An 18,496-nucleotide genomic window follows, 5' to 3' on the forward strand; every position below is an offset into this window, starting at 1 on the left:
TTGGCCTGCAGATGATGCCTGGGGCTCACCGGCGCCACTGTCTAGAGGGTTACCATCATTGTGGGCTAGTGTTAAAGTTAGTTAGTTTTTATTAATCCCCTTAGGGAAAGTATTCCTCTGCATTTTGACCCATCCTAGAATAGGGTTGGGTACCTTGCTCAGGGGTACCCCAGCCCTTTTTGGCCGGGTGGGGATTTCTGGTTACAGAAACCTCTGGTTACAAGTCAAGTTCCCTTTCCACTTGGCCACGGGCTGCCCAAAGTGTGTCACGCAGAGCTGCTTCTACTGGAGTCCCCACTTCCTGTTCCTCCATGTCCACATCCTCTTCGTCGGGACAGTGCCTCTGCGTTGGTGTGGTGACGACCAGCCCGGTGGTGGATTTCAAAGTCGTAGTTTTGAAGTGTCTCAAGCGGCCGTGCCAGCTGCCCCTTTGGTTCTTTGAAGTGGAGAAGCTAGGTGAGGGAAGCATGGTCGGTGCACAGCAGGAACCTCTGCCCATAGAGGTATGGATGAAAGCAGCAAAGGGCCAGGACAAGGGTTACACAGTAGTTCCTCTTTGGATGGCTGACCTGCTCTCCTTGCTCCCCCTCCTAGGACAGCACTGCACTGAGACCCACATCGCTGGCATCCGTGCCTACGATGAATGGTCTCTGGGAGTCGGGGTAAGCAATACAGGGACCTCGATGAGCGCCAACCAGAGGTGGGAGAAAGCATGTGCACAGTCCTGCACAGTCCTCACCCCGCTAGAATGCCTGTCCTTTCTGGGTCAGCTTATGCAGGGGGCTGGTGATGGTGATGAATCCCTGACGAAATGCCGGTAGTAGGACGCCAGGCACAGGAAGCTCCGCAACTCACCAACATTGCGGGGAACAGGCCAGTCCGTCACTGCTGAGAGTGAGAGTGAATGGTTGTTTGTCTCTATGTGGCCCTGTGATGATCATTGTTGGACAGCACCGTTTCCGTTGCAGTTAATGTCATTGTGTTTCAGTTAATGTTTTTCTATTTGTGTTGGTGATTTGCACTTCTAGGCCACCGTACAGAACAGCAAGACAGAAAAAAGAAGTATGGAAGTTCAGACCTGTCAAATTTAAATGAATTAAACAGAATCCCAATCTCGCCCAGGGCACTTACACGGACAGTGAAACAACAGATGAAGGGAAGGGAGGGAGTGGGAGACACAACCCACCCATCCTTGTTTGGGCTCCTCCCCTCCACCACTCAGATATAACCTCATCTTCTCTCCATAGATTTAATAATCCTACATCCACTAACTCTGCATTCAAGAAAAGAAGATGGGGAAAGTGCACATCTGTTTGAAACGGAGTTTCATTGGCGTGATAAATGTGATTGCGGTAAGTCTTTTCTACAACCCTTGCTTAAATGTCATAATGTTTTACTGATGTTGCAAACGGAGGAAAATGTGCACACACACATGTTCGACAACTAAGCTTGACTGTAAACACAATAAATGTGATTTGTTTTTTTGTACCTTTGTTTGTTCTAGTACTGTAAATTATAAGCTGTCCAAATGTGTACTTCTTCATTTACACTTGACAAAGTTGTGTATTTCACACACAACTTTGTCAATGCTTTTTAATATTGCATTTGATGTAGACATTGAATGTGACACACGGCGTGTTACTACTAACACTTTACAAAAACAGCCTTGATCTCTAAATAAGGGGCGTTCACTTGGACAGGAAAAAATGAAAATACCTTTTTCTTTTCAAAGCTACAAAGAGCCACAGGTTGTGTGAAGTGAATGACGAAAAACCAAAAATGCACCTAAAGAGTGCAGGATTTGTGTATTTACAGTATTATTCACTGTAAATAACAGATTCTTAGCACCACCTAAAATGTAGTATTTTGAATTTGTAATGACACAGTTTTGATGAGTACATAAATCGGGTCATTTATCAAGTTTCTCCCTCATCACTCCGCTTCTCGGTTTCTGCTTAACGTTCCATCGGAAAAAAGAAATTAGAAACATTCTTCAGTTTTGACACGTTTTCATGTTGTAGCCTACCTGAACTCTGATTATCTATATATATACCCGATCTGATGACACCCGTGTGTACTGCGCTCATGCACACTCTGACTTTACAGCTGGTGTGGTCAGATATTGCCATTGTGGGCAGGCACTTTAACTGCATACTCAATCATCCTGTTGATAGCCAAGGTAAAATTGGCCCTAGTGGTCCCTAATTGTTGATCAATCGTGTTAAATTGCTGTTTATTTTCCTGAAAGTCATTAATGTTGTGGTATTGTTGGTTTTTGCAGATCCTCAATGCCATAATGTTTGGAGATCTGATTGCTAATGGACACCTCCCTGATGGTGAAGAGGTAACATCTGTTACTACTGTAATAAAACAAAGACTTGGCTACGACAGAGACAAAGAGAATTTTGTACAATATTTTTATTTCTTCAGAAAAAGCACAGTAACGATTTCTCGTTTAAACCCACCTCAGTATTTCCAGTGATCCAATTGCAGCTTTGACAATAAAAAAGTCACACTGAATCACTTAATGCTGCAGTAAATAAAGACGGAACCATGGACTTGCGAAGAGTGTGTGTGTATACACCAGTATTTCAAGTGTTTCAAAGCCTAACGTGACATCTGCTTCAATTTTCTTCACAGATTCAAAACAAACCTCAACTGTTGGTCTTCACCATCACACCTCTGGTTTTGGTCATCCTTGGTGTGTTTGGTGTCTACAAAAAGAAGAAGTGGGCTCTCATAGTGGTGGGTCATTTTAAGTTAGTGACTACAGGAAATGCCTTTCACAGGATTTGGTTGCTCATATCTTTTTGTGTCTCAGTTTACAGTTGGAATGATCCTGATAGACGCGATTATGTTACTTTTGTCAGCCGTTTTTTTGGCTGGTAAGACTCAGGTAATACAAAGTTAATCACAAACTCTATTGTCCCAATGTGCCTTTATAATTATACCCACCACAGTTGCTGTATGTGTTGATCATTCCAAAACATGTCTGGTGGGGATTCTTGAACAATACGTGTTTTGTTGTTCAGCTCGTTGAAGAGTTTGGGAATAAATACAGGGACGTTGGACCACTGTCTGAAAGTCAGGAATTTCAACTAAATTTATCAGAACAACAGAAAAAAGTAAGTAAAAATGGGCTATGTCTAATGACACAAATGCATTTGTCCTGAACTGACATGTGAGAAATCTGTGTATTTAAGAAATACATAGAGATAAATCGCTTCTTTATCAATTGTGTTTTTCTCCTACGTCCCAGTTTCAATGCTGTGGATTAGCTCGGGGCTACATGGACTGGGGCCACGACATCCCAGACACTTGCGAATGCATTGGCAGCGCAACTAGTAATCCATGTGTGAGCTGCACTGTTTACACTTGCCCATGGATGTAATGTTGTTGTAGCATCACCTGTTCCAGCTAAAGATTCCCCTGTGTCTTATAGGTGGAGCTCTACACCAGCGACGACAGCGTCAGAATGGTTTATGAAAAGGTAATGATAGCATTACAGTGTTGCTGCATGAACTGTGTTAATCTTTGTCTCATCAAGAAAATGGTTGTCTGCATTCAGGGATATACATATGTGTGTGTGTGTGTGTGTATACCAACAAGCCACTTTATCACTTTATTTGGTACACTGCTCCATATTCAGGCCTTAAAATGTGTGTTTTTTCGTCTTATGTGTTATTGAATCAATGTTATGATGATTATTTTATTAGCGATATAATGTAGTGATAATTGTGCAGAAGTCACCAATTAGACCGTTTTTTCAGCTTAGTGAACTCTGATGTGTTTCAAATTTCACAAATTCAATCCAATTTTAATCATTTTTAGTACTTTTTGCTCAGTTGTGTTTATATAGTTGGTGAAAAAAATTCAATGATAATGTAAGACGATTGTTGATATTTTAAACGGACGTGCTACAGTTTTAAGTGAATTAGATCGACCAGGACTTTCTTGCGCAATCATCTCAAGGGTCCACACAGAATTTTACAAGAAAGGAAAACACTTTGTAGATTCCAGAGGTCATGATAGAAATCCAGGTTGTTACATGGTAAGCAACAGAACTTCACATCGAGTATAGGCAGCCAAAGTAGTGTCAAAGTCTGACTGAATGTCAAACATGACAATTCAAAGTAAGATTGGAAACTGCTTTTCTTTTGCAGCCATGTCTTCCATACTTGATGGAAAACTATGAGTGGTTCATCACTGTAGTGGGAGGGATAGCGATGGCATTCTCGTTACTCTGGGTATGTACTGTTGCTCTTTAGGATTGCATGGCTCATGTACCCAACTACCTGCCTCCCTGTGTTGTCAAATTTATGTTTGAACCACTTGATTCCAGAAATGAATGACATGTTTGCCCAGTATATGTTACTGTATGTTCCTTTCAACTTATATATTTAGTTTATTGAGCCCAACTTCCAAAATACAAACGTAAAAAAGGATACAGATTGATACTCTCACGTCAGTCAAGTGAATTGTCTTCTAAACAAAAAACTGCTGTGGAGCACAGAGATTTTGTTTGTGTGAAAACGTGTGTTTCGTTGTCCTTCAGATGCTGTCTGTGGTGTTGAGTATCGTCATCTTGTGTAAGTTGTGCCAGAAGGAAGATGCTCCAGCAGTGGTCTACCACACAGGAGAAAACTGAAGTAACTTTCTTTTTAAATTTCTTTCCTTTACTTTTTTGGCTGCACTACTATGTATTTTTTTCCCTCTCTCTTCCACTGCATATATTGTGGCTTTTGCACTCAAATGTACCAGTGCATTTATTTATTTTTCATGTCTAAACCTATCTATACAGTAACACAAAGCTGGTGGTGCCCTGAGACTTTCGCATAGTATTGTATGTACAGTGTATGTGTATATATACAAACACAACACAGCTTTGCAATTTATCAGTGCCTTTTCTATTCCTCACCTCAATAAAACTTTTAATGTGCTGTTTCATATTTCTAGATCATAGGTGCCAGTGCCACACAAATACATACAGGATGCAATGAAACATTTTTATGGTCTGGTTTGTTTTTTCTTTTACTACTTTTTCATGTAATTTTAATAAATAATTAAATAAATAAACAAACAAGTCAAAATCTGTATATAATTGTTTTTCCCCAAGAGGCGATTAAATAAATTTACATTTAATTGCAATTATCAAACAGTTTCCTAAATCTGGGGCTCAAAAAGTGGGGCACCACTGTCCTGCGCACTGTCATCAGGACCAATTGTGTAGGATGAGCAAAAAGTCCTGTATGTATGGGACCTTTCACTTGACATTTCTCTAAAACCGTAAAGTACGTTTGGAAATGTTTGTTGACATATCAAATTTGAAAATGTTTTCGATTAAAAAGTGCCAATGTGTGGGATTTTTAACTTGAAATTTCTCTAAAGACGTACAGTAAAAGTCTGATAAACAGTATGCTAGTCGTCATAGATGTCCTGAACACAACTTTATCGGTCTTTTCCTGAACTGATTTACATCTAAAACTTGAGAATTCTTTCAATTAAAAAGTGCCAATATGGGACTTTTAACTTGAAATTTCTATAAAACTAACTTCTAGTATGCTAGTAGCATGGCTAGTAGTCATAGGCTACTGTAGATGTCCTGAACACAACTTTATCAATCTTTTCCTGAACGTATGGAATTTTTTGTTTTAATTAAAGTGTTTTCGATTAAAAAGTGCCAATGTGCGGGACTTTTAACTTGAAATTTCTCTAAAGACGTACAGTAAAAATGTCTGATGCACATTATGCTAGTAGTCATAGCTGTCCTGAACACAACCTCTTTAAGTCAGTCTCATAGAGAACCCTCTTTATACAGTTGCTCAAAGTCCAATTATAAGGTCTCGAAACGTTTCAGTGTTTTCCAAATAAAGGATATGTGCTTTCAAACGTGCACTCGGGGACACACCCCGGTCTGTTTTATTTTGAAAACCGGATGTCGACGTCCTCACAACTCAGCCCGAAAAGCCAATGTAAGGAGTGCGTCAGAATTCGGCGTCAGATAGTTTGACCACAGAGAAACGAGTGTGGTCATACTCGGCAGCTTGACCGCAGCAGTAGCTGAAGGGAGGGCGGGACAAAACCCACCTACCTCATCGCCCAAGGACTCCTCCCTTCCACGTCTATTTTTGAACACTACGAGATAACTGTCCCTCTCTCTTACAGTTATTTTATTGCAGATCTAATATTCGTAGGTATACTCAATCAGGAACATAAAATGGCGAAAGTGCACATCTGTTTGAAACGGAGTTTCATTGCCGTGGCAAGTGTGATTATGGTAAGTGTTTTTTTTTTGTTTTGTTTGTTTTTGTTGTTTTTTTTCTCTTCCGTCTTTCGGACGACGTCGTCAAAAGGGTTTTTAATTGCAAACCAACAAACCAGCATAGTTGTTGGTCTGCACGTGTGCTGTAATCACGTGTTAACTAACTTCACTTTCATGTGTTTTTGTTTTATGTATAATTTCCAGTCGCGGGACGAATAAACCCCTTGAGTGTGGGTGTCTGCTCTGCGCAGATGTCGTGTAACCGACATCTGCCACACATCTTTCTGCACCGGGGCTAACATTAGATCGAGCTGATGATAAACACAGAGCGGTCTATTACCACACTGTGATTTTATAGCCCAGTGGTGTTATGCAGTGACCGCATATCACCACTAAGACACGCCCAAAGCATGCCTGACACCATTATTTTAAAAGATTAATCATAATCGATTGATCTGTCGATTATTTTCTCGATTAATCGTTTGGTCCATAAAATATAAGAAAACCTTAAGAAATGTTGATCGGTGTTCGTCAAACCTGTAAATGATGATGTTCTCAAATGTCCACAAACCAGAATGATAACTTTTAATGATTTCTTTGTTATCCAGAGCAAAGAACACATTTAAGAAGCTTAAACAAACGGAAATCTCGTTTTAATCGTGAAAAAAGCTTCAAACCGATTAATCGATTATCAAAATAGTTGTATTAATTATTAAGTATTAATTTAGTAATCGATTATTTATTGATTCATCGATTAATTGTTTCAGCTCTAACTGAAATGAAAATCAAAATACAAAAAAAAGTTTTTCAGTTCATCCTCTTAGAACCATCAAGATAATGAGGCTGTCTGGATTGATATTGATTTTATGGTAGAAGTTTGTGTCAAGAAAATGTTCAGTGAGAGGTTGCCCCAGTTGATAACCGTTTAGGGAGCTGTAAGAAGAGCCGAGCCAAAAGGGCTGGACTTCCCATCACTCGGATTGTGGAACAGTGGAGGGTGTGTTCACTCGCTTGGTGGGTGGGTCAAATACTACATTCTCTATATGGGTAAAGCAGCTGCAGTCAGAATGTGGCCATGCCTTCCACTGTCCCCAAATAGATTGATCCACATGATCTTGAATTGAGTTTGAGCTTTACCTGATTTTAGATCAGGGGGGAAATCAATGAAAATCCCAAAAAGCGCCCAATAAAGACAATTCCCTCAAGCGGAGGCCGCTGAACTTCATACATTTATGAGCGAAGTGTCTTTTAAGTCCAATATACTGTACATGTAAGCATGTGCACCAGCATCTGTGTGTAGTAGACATTTAAATCAGCTTAAATAATACTTGATGAAGAACATCCCATTAAGTGTCTTATTTTTCTTCATTTACCTCAAGAAGTAGAGGAAAGGGTATATTAGATTAAATTATATATATGTACATATCTATATATATATATATAGATATGTATATATATATATGTATATATATATATATATATATATATAAAAATATATACAGTATACTGTATTAAAGATAAAAGTCCCTGATCTGTTGTTGGTAAGTGTGTCTTACAATGTACAGTTATTGCTGTCCTCCTGCGCGCAGTTCTAACTTTACAACTGGCGTCATCACCATTGTGGGCGGAGACTTTAACTGCATACTAAATAGTCTTATTTAAAGACAATAGACTCAAGCTTCTCCACTAGCAAAAACACACTCCGCTGCATGCGAGGAATTCATTCAGCAGATTAAGTATTCTGCACCTCATGAGTCATCGCCCTTGAGATTAACACACGTTTTTAGGATTGTTAAGTCTTTTTAACTGATATACAGTATCGGCATTGTTCAGCTTGATTCTTGTGTCTGAAGTCCTATGAGTGGAAAGTGAGTGGAAGTCATGTCAAATTGCTCTGTGTTTCCCTGGAAAAGTCATGAATGTTGCTGGGTTTTTTTTTGCAGATTGTCAATGTCTTACTGCTCGTATGTGTCCTGATTGTTCATGGACTCTTCGTCAATAGTCCAGAGGTAACATCTGCCAGCTGTTCCTACGTTAATACAATTCCCACGCACAGTCACGATCATGCTCATTTAGCGCCGGTATTTTTCAGTGCTTACAAAGCCTCACATGACCTCTCCTTCAGCTTGCTTCACAGCTTAAAGACATACATTACGTGTATGTCTTCCTCATCATACCGCTGGTCTTGGTCGTCTTTGGTTTGGTTGGTGTCTGCAAAAAGAAGAAATGGGCTGTAATAGTGGTGGGTAATTTTAAGTGAGTGACGTCGTTCAAATGCCTTTGACAGGGTTCTCTTGCTCATGCCTCTTTGTGTCTCAGTTTACAGCTGGAATGATCCTGATGAGCCTGATTTTGTTCCTCGTTTCAATCGTCGCATTGGGTAGTAAGTCTGAGGTATTATTACACAAACTATTACAAAGGTGTTGTTTTTTTTACAGGAACAAGCTGACGTTTAGCTCAGTTATAATGGTGACAGATTTAAAACATGAGTTTTCCATAGATTGTGCTGAATGATTCCACAAAAAACTCTTTCTTGGCTTTTTGTTCAGATAGCTAACGAATTCAGAAAGGATTACCAGGATCTTGGTCCACTGTCTGAAACCAGTAAGGAGTTTCAAGAAGAATTTTCAGAACAACAGGCACAAGTAGGTAAAAAAAAACCATGTAATAACACAAATGCATGTGTCCCTAACTGACATGTGAGAGATCAATCTATGTCACAAATTTTCACAATCACGGTGATTAAAAAAAAAAAAAAAAGGCTTCTCTACTGACTGTGTTTTTCTCCTACGTCACAGTTTCAGTGCTGCGGATTAGCTAATGGCTACATGGACTGGGGCGACGAAATCCCACTATCTTGTGAATGCACTGGCCATCCAGTGACTAATCCATGTGTGAGTGACACTGTCTACACTCCTCTACAGGTGTAATGTTGTTGTTGCAGCATCACCTGTTCCAGCTAAAGACCCCCTCTGTGCATTATAGGTGGAACTCCAAACACCAGACAACAAGGTCTTTATGGTTTATGAAAAGGTAATGGCAACATTCCGGCGTTGGTGTAAACTTAAATCAAGGATTATGTTGGTCTGCATTCAGTGAATACTCACCAGAGGTCGTGACAGACACCCGGGCTTGTTATGAGGTCAGCAACAGAACTTCTCTGAATCCTCAACACGTCATCACGCCGTAAGGCAGATGGACGACAGACGCAGAGAATGTCAAAGTCTGACTTGAGTGACAAGCGTGACAGTTAAATGTTGGATTGATGACTGCTTTTCTCTCGCAGCCGTGTCTTCCGTACTTGCTGGAAGAAGATATGCAGTATGCCAACGTCGCGCTTGGAGTGACGATTGTCCTCTCAATGCTCTGGGTATGTACCGTTGCTCTGTAGGATTGCATGGCTCACGTGTACTCCTATTGTTTAGCTTGAACTGCTTGAATGCTAATATTTGCCCGGCGTACGTCACCGTATGTTCCCTTCAACTTTGATAGTTTTCAGGCAGACTCGCACCTCAAAGTATGTACAACAGTGACATTGAGTGTTTTAAAATGGTTACTGCAAGTCTCATCTGTCAAACGTGACATGAATTGACACAAGATGCTGTACTTTTTCTTCTCAATTCTCAACACGCTTCCCTAATCTCTGATGACACATCGTGGCCCTTTATGTGGTAATAATCCCACACACAGTATCTCAGATAAAGTGGCTTTCACACTGCATGAGAAATGCTAGGATTTGCTCCTCAGGCGGTGAATCGAAAGTGCATTGACAATGAGAAGAAGAGTGCAGCGCAAACCCATCACTTTGCTTGCTTTGCCTTTTCTGCCCCCTTCTGTCTCGTTCTGAAATTGCAGCTCTCTGTGATTAAAATCTGTGGCACAGAGTACAGACTCGTGTGTGTTTCGCTGTCCTTTTAGATGCTGTCGGTGGTGGTGTCCATTGTTGTCTTGTGCAAGTTTTTCGAGAAGGAACATTCTCCAGGGGTGGTCTACCGTTCATGAAAAAACTGAAGTAACGGTAACACTGTCGCTGCAGAACCTGGAAAATCTCTCTCTCTTCTATATGGACTAGCTTTTACAGTCATACATTCACCAGCACATTTACTGAACTGCATATCTAAAACCTATATACACTGCTAAAAGCTGGTGATATCTTGAGACTGTCGCCTTGTACACTGTGTGTTTGTAGCTTCTGTTTTTCACGTCAAAAATGCAGTATTTTTATGGTCCGTATGATTTTATTTCAGTGTTATTTTAATCAAAGAATTAAAAAGTGATTAACATATGTGATTAACCTATGTCTAGCGAGGTAACTGGCTAACTAACTAACTAACTAAAAAAAAGAAATGTAATTGATGCACTTATAGTACAATGGTGGAAAAAAAATTTATTCAAATAAAGTGTCCATACTCCCTGTCAAGCCTCAAGTTTTGACTGCTCTGCATGAACTCAAAAGACGTCAGTGATACAAGAATTGCGTTGTTTATTCCTGATATTTACAAAATTTTACATGACACTTCCATTCCATAGATTAGGAAAAAAAAAAAATGCACATGACACATGAAAATCCCATACTACACAGAACATGTACTGTAATTTAGGCATTAATGGCTAAAGTGCACAGGTAGACATCGGACCTGCTGTTTCGTGTGATGAACTCCTCTGATAGCACATTTTGTCAAACAAAAGAAAAAAAGATTTTAACTGCAGGCAGCTCGTGCAGTGAACGATGGCTTGGAAAAAGGCTTCTTGGATGTCATGAGTGGCATCAGGTGGGACAGTACGACCTCTGCTAAAAACACTCCCCCACCGCCTGTCTCGTCTGCAGTGGCCTCGCCAAAAAAAAAAAAAAAAAAATCACATTCAAGACGAGAATTCACTAAGGATTTACTGCCGTGTCTACCGATTGTGCAACCAAACAGAATCCCCCGTCTCCTCTGAATGGACATGTCGCGTACGTCGTTAATGTGCTTCAAGGAAGAAAAACAACAAACAAACAAAAACAAAATGGAGTGATTAAGTTTCAGGTATACAATGTGCATAATAACAAGGCATCAAGACATTCTGGAATCGCCAGCGAGAGCTCAGGGGAACTCATTCCTACACTAACCTGATCATTAACCCAAGAAAAATGCGTCGCCACGTTAAGGTTAGTAAATAAATAATCGTGTGTGTTTTTTTCCGAGCACTTTGTAAACACCGTTTAAGAAAGACGCTACATGGAGGTTATTAATACTGCTCGTAGTGCTGACAATTCAAAGAGTGTGCTTTTGGACGAGTAGAAATATTCGCAACTATTTGTTCAAAAGAAGTCGAGCGTGCATAGCGTCCGAGATTGTTGGATTAATAGTCACAGATGTGAAGGCAAGGGAGATAAATCATGTCAGATTACACTTCCTGTAAATAACAAAAAGTATATATGTATACATATATATTTCCATATATATACACATATATATATGTACATTTATTTTAATTCTTGGTTATATATTTAATCTGGAAGAACCTTGCCAAAAGCATGTGAGAATAAAAATTCATTTAAAATGAATCTATGCATGTAGATTATTTTTCAGCATTAATTACATGCATTAACACACACACACAAAGAAAACATAACATGTTGCTATAGCACAAAATATAGCTAGGTTATGGCATACAGCATAATGTGTTTATATGTGCAAATTCAAACAGGTACACTTGATCATCATTTTAAATATTTATGTATTAAAAAGGTACGAGGTTTACTAGAAGGCACCGGGGACATATCTGTTTGAATGGAGGAGAGCCATGAACTCCTCTTTCCTTTTGATCTGGCCCATCAGCTTGATGCTCATCACAAGTAAAACCATCTGTGAAATGAGGAAATAGCAAGCACAGGTTAGAGCGCAACACATCAGTGTACGTGAACGCAGAAGAAAACCTACCCAAAACACTCCGCTTCCGAACTGTATCGCCATCGCCAGGGAAAATGCAAGCTTTAACTCCGAGACATAAATCGGCAGACAAGGCTGTGGGGGGGCGGGGAAAACAAAAATTGCAGGTTTGTTCTACATGTGGTGGCAAAAAATCAATCAACGAAGCACATTATTTGAAGCTTGTCTTGTTTTTTTTACCTCTCGATAAACGTAGTGATTCTTTGGAGCCCCGAGTGTGGCGCTGCCCCGTAATCGAATCTGGTAATATGACAAAAAAAACATATTGCAAAATGAATTTGTACATTTGACTCCAGGTGCATAGACCCTGATGACTCACCCTTAATTGCTGATATTCTGCTCATAGAACATGAGATACTCACACATTTCCCTGGATACTGACAGTTACAGGAGGCAGGGATGAAAGAGCCCCAGTCTTTATAGCCGTCAATAAGACCGCAGCACTCGAACTGGAGGTGACATACACACACACACACACACACACACAGAAGCCAGGTATAATAAATGCAAACAAAATAAATAAACCTAACATTATCCCAAACTAACACATAAACAATGTCTGTAACCATGAACAATGTGTCCCGTCTTTTGAGATTCTATGATTTTGAGTCGGTATCAGTTCTGCCACAGTCATCTCTCTTTAAGAACTGACACGCCCACATTTTGGGCCACACCCTTAAGACGATTAATGGCAGGTGTGTCTCATCAGGACTGATCGCCAACTGAGTCTACAAAGTGATGTGTGTGTGCTTGCATTTTTGGGGTTTCAGTCTTTGGGGAAAGTGTGTGTTCCAGTGTCTGTTCTGTCTTGTAACCATCGTAGGAGTTGAAAATGTTGAGATTTAAAACTAATAGCTAATTCTGTGACCTTAAACTTAAACGCTGTGTACGCTGCTGCTTCTCTGGTATTTAAGAGCAGTTTGCATCCTCAGTGTCGCATCAATTTCACTATTCCAGCTATTTTACAGTTGTCTTAAAAGTCTGGTTGATCTTTAAAAACATAAAGATACATTAATTTTGTCCATATTTGATGTCCTTTCATTGTCACACTACAAACAATTGTAGTGTTTCCCTTTCATGACACCATTTGCTTCATCCATGTGGGTCTTTTAAATGCTTATATACCAAACTAACACATAAACAATGCATCATGTCTTTTGAGATCCTATGATTTTGTGTCTGTATCAGTTCTGCCACAGTCATGTCTCTTTAAGAAATGACATGCCCACAGTTTTGGCCACACCCTGAAGGCTATGTTAACTGCAGGTGTGTCTAATCAGGACTGATTGCCACCTGTCTAGAAAGTGATGTGTGTGTGTGTGTGTGCGCGCGCACATTTGGGGTTGCAGTCTTTGGGGAAGTGTAGTGAAAGTGTGTGTTGTCTACCTCCAGTGTCTTTTCTGTCTTATAACAATTGTAGGAGCTGAAGATAACCCTGTGCAACACAATGTGACTTGTGTATTTTCTTGAGAATCCTCAAGATTTAAACTAATACTTAATTCTGTGACCTTGCTGCAACTTAAACACTGTGTACGCTGCTGCTTCTGTGGTATTAAATACCAGTAAAGCAGTTCAGTTTTAGGGTTCGTAGCACTCCTCTACAACATTGTCCTTTCATCGTCACACTACAAACATGCTCCACTGTTTCCCTTTCATGACACCAGTTGCATCATCCATTTGGGTCTTTAAATGATACTAAAAACTGGGCCCAATATGCCTTATAGACCAAAGGTGGCTCCATTGTATTTCTCCCAGTGCATTATGGACAACGTAGCTGCACAAGTGAGCGCATTATAATCATTCCAAATTAAGACACAGGAGTAAAAGTGAGTGTCAGTGGACAGGTGTGTCTCAATGTTCTAACTAAATTACATAATGAAAACTAGTTCCAATATGAGAAAATAAATGGTTATTTTTGCACTGCACTTTTAAAGACAGGCAGTCAGGGATGTATGCTTTGTATTTTGCATTATATAATCAAACCAGAGTCAATTTACAGTCGCATCAAGCTGTAATTAACAAAAACAGTCAGTGCTTACTTCTTCTTGAATACTGTACAACAGGGTCCTGTTGGCTTTGCTGGTTCCAGTGAGCGGCATCATGGCCCGCAGCTTGGACTCTTCACGTATCACACGTTTCTGAACAGACAGAATCACACTGAGTACTTTTTGTATGGACGTATACTAGTTAAAACAGCAACTTAAACAGCTGCCCTGGTTTTAATAAGACATAATGTACAAAAAATGTTTGTAAAAAAAACAAACAAAATGGGGCATTCAAGTACCGTACCTCGTAAATTTCTTGGTAACTTAGCGCCGTCCTAACGATGATTGTTTGACTGGCTGCCGCCATCCCAGTCGCATACTGCAAACGCACAAATCAACATTAGTACGAGACGCAGAAGTAACGCACACAACATTCACAAAAACACAGAGCAGGTTTTGTTTTTACCAGAATTAAGCACCATCTTTTTCCTTTACAAGCTCCAAACACACCGAGCACTGAGAGCAGCAGGCAGCCGATCTCTATGACGTACATTAATACCACGGAGACATTGGACACCAGCTGTGGAGCAAAAAATAAATAAAAACAGTCGTGTTAAAGGGGACACCGTTTTTGAAAAATAATTATTGTTCAGGTGTGTGTTAAGATTTAGATCCCATCCCTATTTCCAAGCTGCCATTTGTGTCCAAACTGCTAACACAGGTTGCTGCTGAGCAGCTCGCGTCTGTTTTAGAAACTCACAGCATTACTCTCTATAATCTGGTTTTTGTAAATTCATTAAACGAAAACGACACAATGAAGGCTGCTGATAATGGGAAATGTTTGTCTGCATTTGTTTTACTTGACCTGCCTTTGACCTGATTGTTTTTATCTTACTGGTAGAATTTTCTCTGTTGCCGGCATGGGGTGTCCCCCAGGGCTCTAGTTTGGTCCCGATTTATTTTCATCATATATGATGCCTTTTTGACAGATTAATAGCTGTTACAGTGGCATTTCATCCCGCGCCTATGCGGATGACATTCAGCTGTGCGTCAGGTTATGGAATGCTCCCCCTAAAACACACTTAGGGTCCCTTTTTTACCCCCCCAAAAAACAACTAAATTTTTATTCCAACATGCATTTGGTTCTACTCAAATAAACTTTACTTTAAACCCATTATTTTGTTGTCACGGATGAACTGCTGACACAGCACTGCTTCAAAAGGTGTCAGAGGTCAGGGTTTGCTACAGAGCTGTACCCTGTGCAGCACGTGGAGATAATTCACTGTCTGGCCCAAGGACACTTAAATAGGCAGATGCTGGTGGACGTGAGGGCTTGAACTCTGCTCCTCCATAGTAATAACAACATTTAAAAAAAAAAAAAGATGCTGAAGTGTGTTCTGGCAGTATTGATGGGCGAGGAAACATTAATAATTCTATAGCTGCACTTGAGTACTGCAGCTATTGTTTTTGCACCTTTTAAAAATCTGACTCGACAGAGTGATTTCAATCTCAAGTAAATAACAGTATATGCAATGGAGAATAGTTTACATCCAGTCAGAAGAAGGAGAAGAACATCTGAAGATGGTCTTACTTTGCCAGTTTGTACCAGGTCTCGGTGCCAAGCGACCGTCATCGTCAGCATGAAGGAGCACAGCGCCTTTTGGGGAGAGAAATAAAGTCAAGTTTCACAAAATACTTGACTTTAGCCAGTGGAAGCAGTTTTTCCTGAAAAGAAATTGTACTATACTGTACATAAACAATAAATATTTCTTTAAAAAGCTCTTAGAAATAAGAGGTTGACCGATATGGGGATATCTGTGGCCAATGTCTCTGTCTTTATAAATCAGTTTCATTCAATAGTGTTTTGTATCTTATATCACAATGAAACATGTATATGAATGTCAGACACCACAGGACCACAATGAGACACATTAATAAACAAGTCTTAATAAAAAATATGTATGTACTGTATTGTACACAGTCAACAGTGAAGTTTACAATAGAAGTATGGACACTGCAAGTGAAATATGCAAAATAAAACAAGGTTAAAGACATTCTGCATAGTAATAAAAGAAATAAATATATAAACAAAACACTGTTACATCACAGATCATTTGAATTTGACACATCTGGACTTCTTGTTGTTTTCTGGGCACAAGATGATTAAAACCACAACTTTGGTTTCCCCAAATATTTATCACGGTTATTGTGAACATCGATTTGAAAATCTTTCACTTTTGATATAGAGTTGAAACAATTACTCAATTATTAATTGATTACTAAATCAATTGTCAACTATTTTGATAATCGATTCATCGTTTTGAAGCTTTTTTTTTAACATAATTAAAACAAGATCTCTGACAGTTTTAGCTTTTTAAATGTGATATTTTCCGGGTTCTTTGCTCAATAATAAAAAGTAATCAGTCATTTTGGTTTATGGACAAAACAAGACATTCAAGAACATCATCATTTGCGGGTTTGACAAACACTGATCAAGATTTTTCAGCATTTTATGGACCAAACTATTACTCGATTAATCGTGAAAATAATCGAATTGAATTCAACTTTTTTTAAACAATTAACTTTGTGTTGCCTTTTCATTGTCACTCATAAGCAGCAGCTGATACAGTTATTTATGTTTGAAGCATCCAAACACACAGGGATTTACTGCAAACTCCCCAAAATGATAATTATACTATTTATATAAATGTGATTTAAGTGACAGTTGTTCATTTATATTAATGACTTTTTGTATTGGCTGTGCTTTTCTTCATAACCTTTGGTCATTTAAATGTGGTGCAGACGTTGCACTGCTGCACGTCCCTGTGATGGAATGGAGTCATCGCTGCAGCATCTCTGTCACACACACACACACACACACACAGTTGTTCCTGCTGTTTGGGGGATATTTATAGACTGACTCGTGATTTAGGTCAAAACAAACAACAGCAGTCATGCAAACAAAGGTGATTCATATAAATCAATAAAGCCTCGTGGCTCCTGCTGCTTCCACACGGAGAGCAGGCGACGTTCCACTCACCATATGCATAGCGTTTGCAAAGATAAACGGCCTTTTCATGGTGGTTTTATCCGCCACCACCACCACTGCACTGCTCCGCTGCATGATGATGGTGAAGATGATGATGATGGCGGTGGTGATGATGCCGTTTCTCGTTCTCTTCTCGTGTCTCTCTCTCTCTCGCGCAGCCTAAAAGCTGTCACATACAGCGGGTGTGATCACAGCTGATTGTTGGATTTTAACAGTTAGGGCGTCTGTGGCGTGAATGACCGCACAGGACGTCACTGTGATGTAGTACAGCGACACACACACACACACACAAGTAACGCCTGCGACCTGCGGGACGGCCGACTCCGCCCACATCCAGGAGCCTGTGCTGCTGCCTTCACGTGCAGTAGGAAATCCCAGCGTTCAACCCATGGTGCTGTGGTTGTGTCCGTTATGGACAGAGGTCACAGGCAAGGTTATTATAGTTAAAGCAAAATAACGAAAACTAACAAATCTTGAACTGAAATACAAACAAAAACTACAGCTGGAAAAAAAAAAACCCGATACCTAAAAGCAACAACTAACTGAAACTCAATTGTGTGTTTACGAAGTGAACTAAAAGTAGATTTTTAGAAGTTGTAGGGAAGGTTTTTGGGTTTCTCTGCTGGCAATTTTGAAAGGTTGTATTTTCATTCATAACAAAATGTTTTCAATTTTTTCAATGAGTTGAGTTGGTTCATCTATGTCAGAGGGCCCAAACTTGCGGCCCCCCACTCGATTTTATGCGGCCCCTTAATATCAAGTCGTAATGACCCACGACCTGTAGCTAAATTTTAGATAGAATATAATACTAAATTTGATTGTTAGCTATTGTCATGAACAGTGATCAATATTTTTATTACATAATAATAATAATAATAATAATAATACTAATACCTAAGGTTATATGAATCACACCTTTATGTATTATGTATATATCTATGTTTTTTTCAGTTTTTCTCACATGACCGGCCCCTTCATGACCACACTGGACACTCTTTGGCCCCAAGGTCGTTTCAGTTTGAATCTCCTGATCTAAGTGAATCAAACCTCTAGTCCAGGGGTGTCAAACGTACGGCCCGCAAGCCAGAACCGGTCATGCACATTTTTATAATATAATGGCAATTTCAACAATATTATGCTTATGTTTACCATTTAATGGTATTTATCAGTTAAAAACTATAGTGGTCTTGTAACGCTGTTGTTTTATGGTCTTTTCTGAGGAAAATATGTCTCGTTCTTTCACGTTACTCCACTCCATTTGTGATAA

The 18,496-nt window shown here is 39.6% G+C and overlaps 3 protein-coding genes across 6 annotated transcripts; 2 read left to right on the forward strand and 1 right to left on the reverse strand.

Annotated features, from left to right (window-relative positions):
• The first annotated feature begins 327 nt into the window (after positions 1–327).
• LOC122766995 (tetraspanin-8-like) lies at positions 328–4,852 on the forward strand. The gene is made up of 10 exons (XM_044022288.1): positions 328–503; positions 595–1,352; positions 2,282–2,344; positions 2,641–2,745; positions 2,822–2,896; positions 3,033–3,125; positions 3,260–3,355; positions 3,443–3,490; positions 4,164–4,247; positions 4,556–4,852. The coding sequence occupies exons 2-10, from the start codon at positions 1,293–1,295 to the stop codon at positions 4,646–4,648; spliced, it is 717 nt and encodes a 238-aa protein (XP_043878223.1). The 5' UTR covers positions 328–503; positions 595–1,292; the 3' UTR covers positions 4,649–4,852.
• A 1,101-nt stretch (positions 4,853–5,953) lies between these two features.
• Positions 5,954–10,682, forward strand: LOC122767016 (tetraspanin-8-like). Its single transcript, XM_044022338.1, has 9 exons — positions 5,954–6,277; positions 8,206–8,271; positions 8,388–8,504; positions 8,582–8,656; positions 8,812–8,907; positions 9,061–9,156; positions 9,248–9,295; positions 9,549–9,632; positions 10,181–10,682. The coding sequence occupies exons 1-9, from the start codon at positions 6,218–6,220 to the stop codon at positions 10,262–10,264; spliced, it is 726 nt and encodes a 241-aa protein (XP_043878273.1). The 5' UTR covers positions 5,954–6,217; the 3' UTR covers positions 10,265–10,682.
• Positions 10,683–10,728: 46 nt separating this feature from the next.
• LOC122767015 (tetraspanin-8-like) lies at positions 10,729–17,536 on the reverse strand. 4 transcript variants are annotated; one of them, XM_044022335.1, is made up of 10 exons: positions 17,221–17,535; positions 15,772–15,837; positions 14,647–14,760; positions 14,485–14,559; positions 14,235–14,333; positions 12,558–12,644; positions 12,376–12,435; positions 12,187–12,270; positions 12,008–12,111; positions 10,729–11,232 (listed from the first exon to the last, which is right to left on the reverse strand). In XM_044022335.1, the coding sequence occupies exons 1-10, from the start codon at positions 17,302–17,304 to the stop codon at positions 11,142–11,144; spliced, it is 864 nt and encodes a 287-aa protein (XP_043878270.1). In that variant the 5' UTR covers positions 17,305–17,535; the 3' UTR covers positions 10,729–11,141. The 4 variants fall into 4 exon arrangements, with proteins under 4 accessions (XP_043878270.1, XP_043878269.1, XP_043878272.1 ...); XM_044022334.1 differs by having other exon boundaries at positions 12,008–12,270; positions 17,221–17,536; XM_044022337.1 differs by lacking the exon at positions 10,729–11,232 and having other exon boundaries at positions 11,966–12,111; positions 17,221–17,536.
• Between the last annotated feature and the right edge of the window lie 960 nt (positions 17,537–18,496).

This window comes from Solea senegalensis, linkage group LG3 (assembly GCF_019176455.1).
Source record: "Solea senegalensis isolate Sse05_10M linkage group LG3, IFAPA_SoseM_1, whole genome shotgun sequence".
Classification (NCBI taxonomy): Eukaryota; Metazoa; Chordata; class Actinopteri; order Pleuronectiformes; family Soleidae; genus Solea; species Solea senegalensis.

Coding starts and splice junctions, on each gene's coding strand:
- LOC122767016 (XM_044022338.1), top strand. CDS start 6,218: ATGGCGAAAGTGCACATCTGTTTGAAACGGAGTTTCATTGCCGTGGCA. Junction 8,505..8,581: donor AGAAATGGGCTGTAATAGTG/GTGGGTAATTTT, acceptor TTTGTGTCTCAG/TTTACAGCTGGAATGATCCT. Junction 9,157..9,247: donor ATCCAGTGACTAATCCATGT/GTGAGTGACACT, acceptor TGTGCATTATAG/GTGGAACTCCAAACACCAGA.
- LOC122767015 (XM_044022334.1), bottom strand. CDS start 17,304: ATGCAGCGGAGCAGTGCAGTGGTGGTGGTGGCGGATAAAACCACCATG. Junction 12,436..12,557: donor GTCAGTATCCAGGGAAATGT/GTGAGTATCTCA, acceptor TCATATTACCAG/ATTCGATTACGGGGCAGCGC. Junction 12,271..12,375: donor ATCACTACGTTTATCGAGAG/GTAAAAAAAACA, acceptor GCCCCCCCACAG/CCTTGTCTGCCGATTTATGT.
- LOC122766995 (XM_044022288.1), top strand. CDS start 1,293: ATGGGGAAAGTGCACATCTGTTTGAAACGGAGTTTCATTGGCGTGATA. Junction 3,491..4,163: donor TCAGAATGGTTTATGAAAAG/GTAATGATAGCA, acceptor TTTCTTTTGCAG/CCATGTCTTCCATACTTGAT. Junction 4,248..4,555: donor TGGCATTCTCGTTACTCTGG/GTATGTACTGTT, acceptor GTTGTCCTTCAG/ATGCTGTCTGTGGTGTTGAG.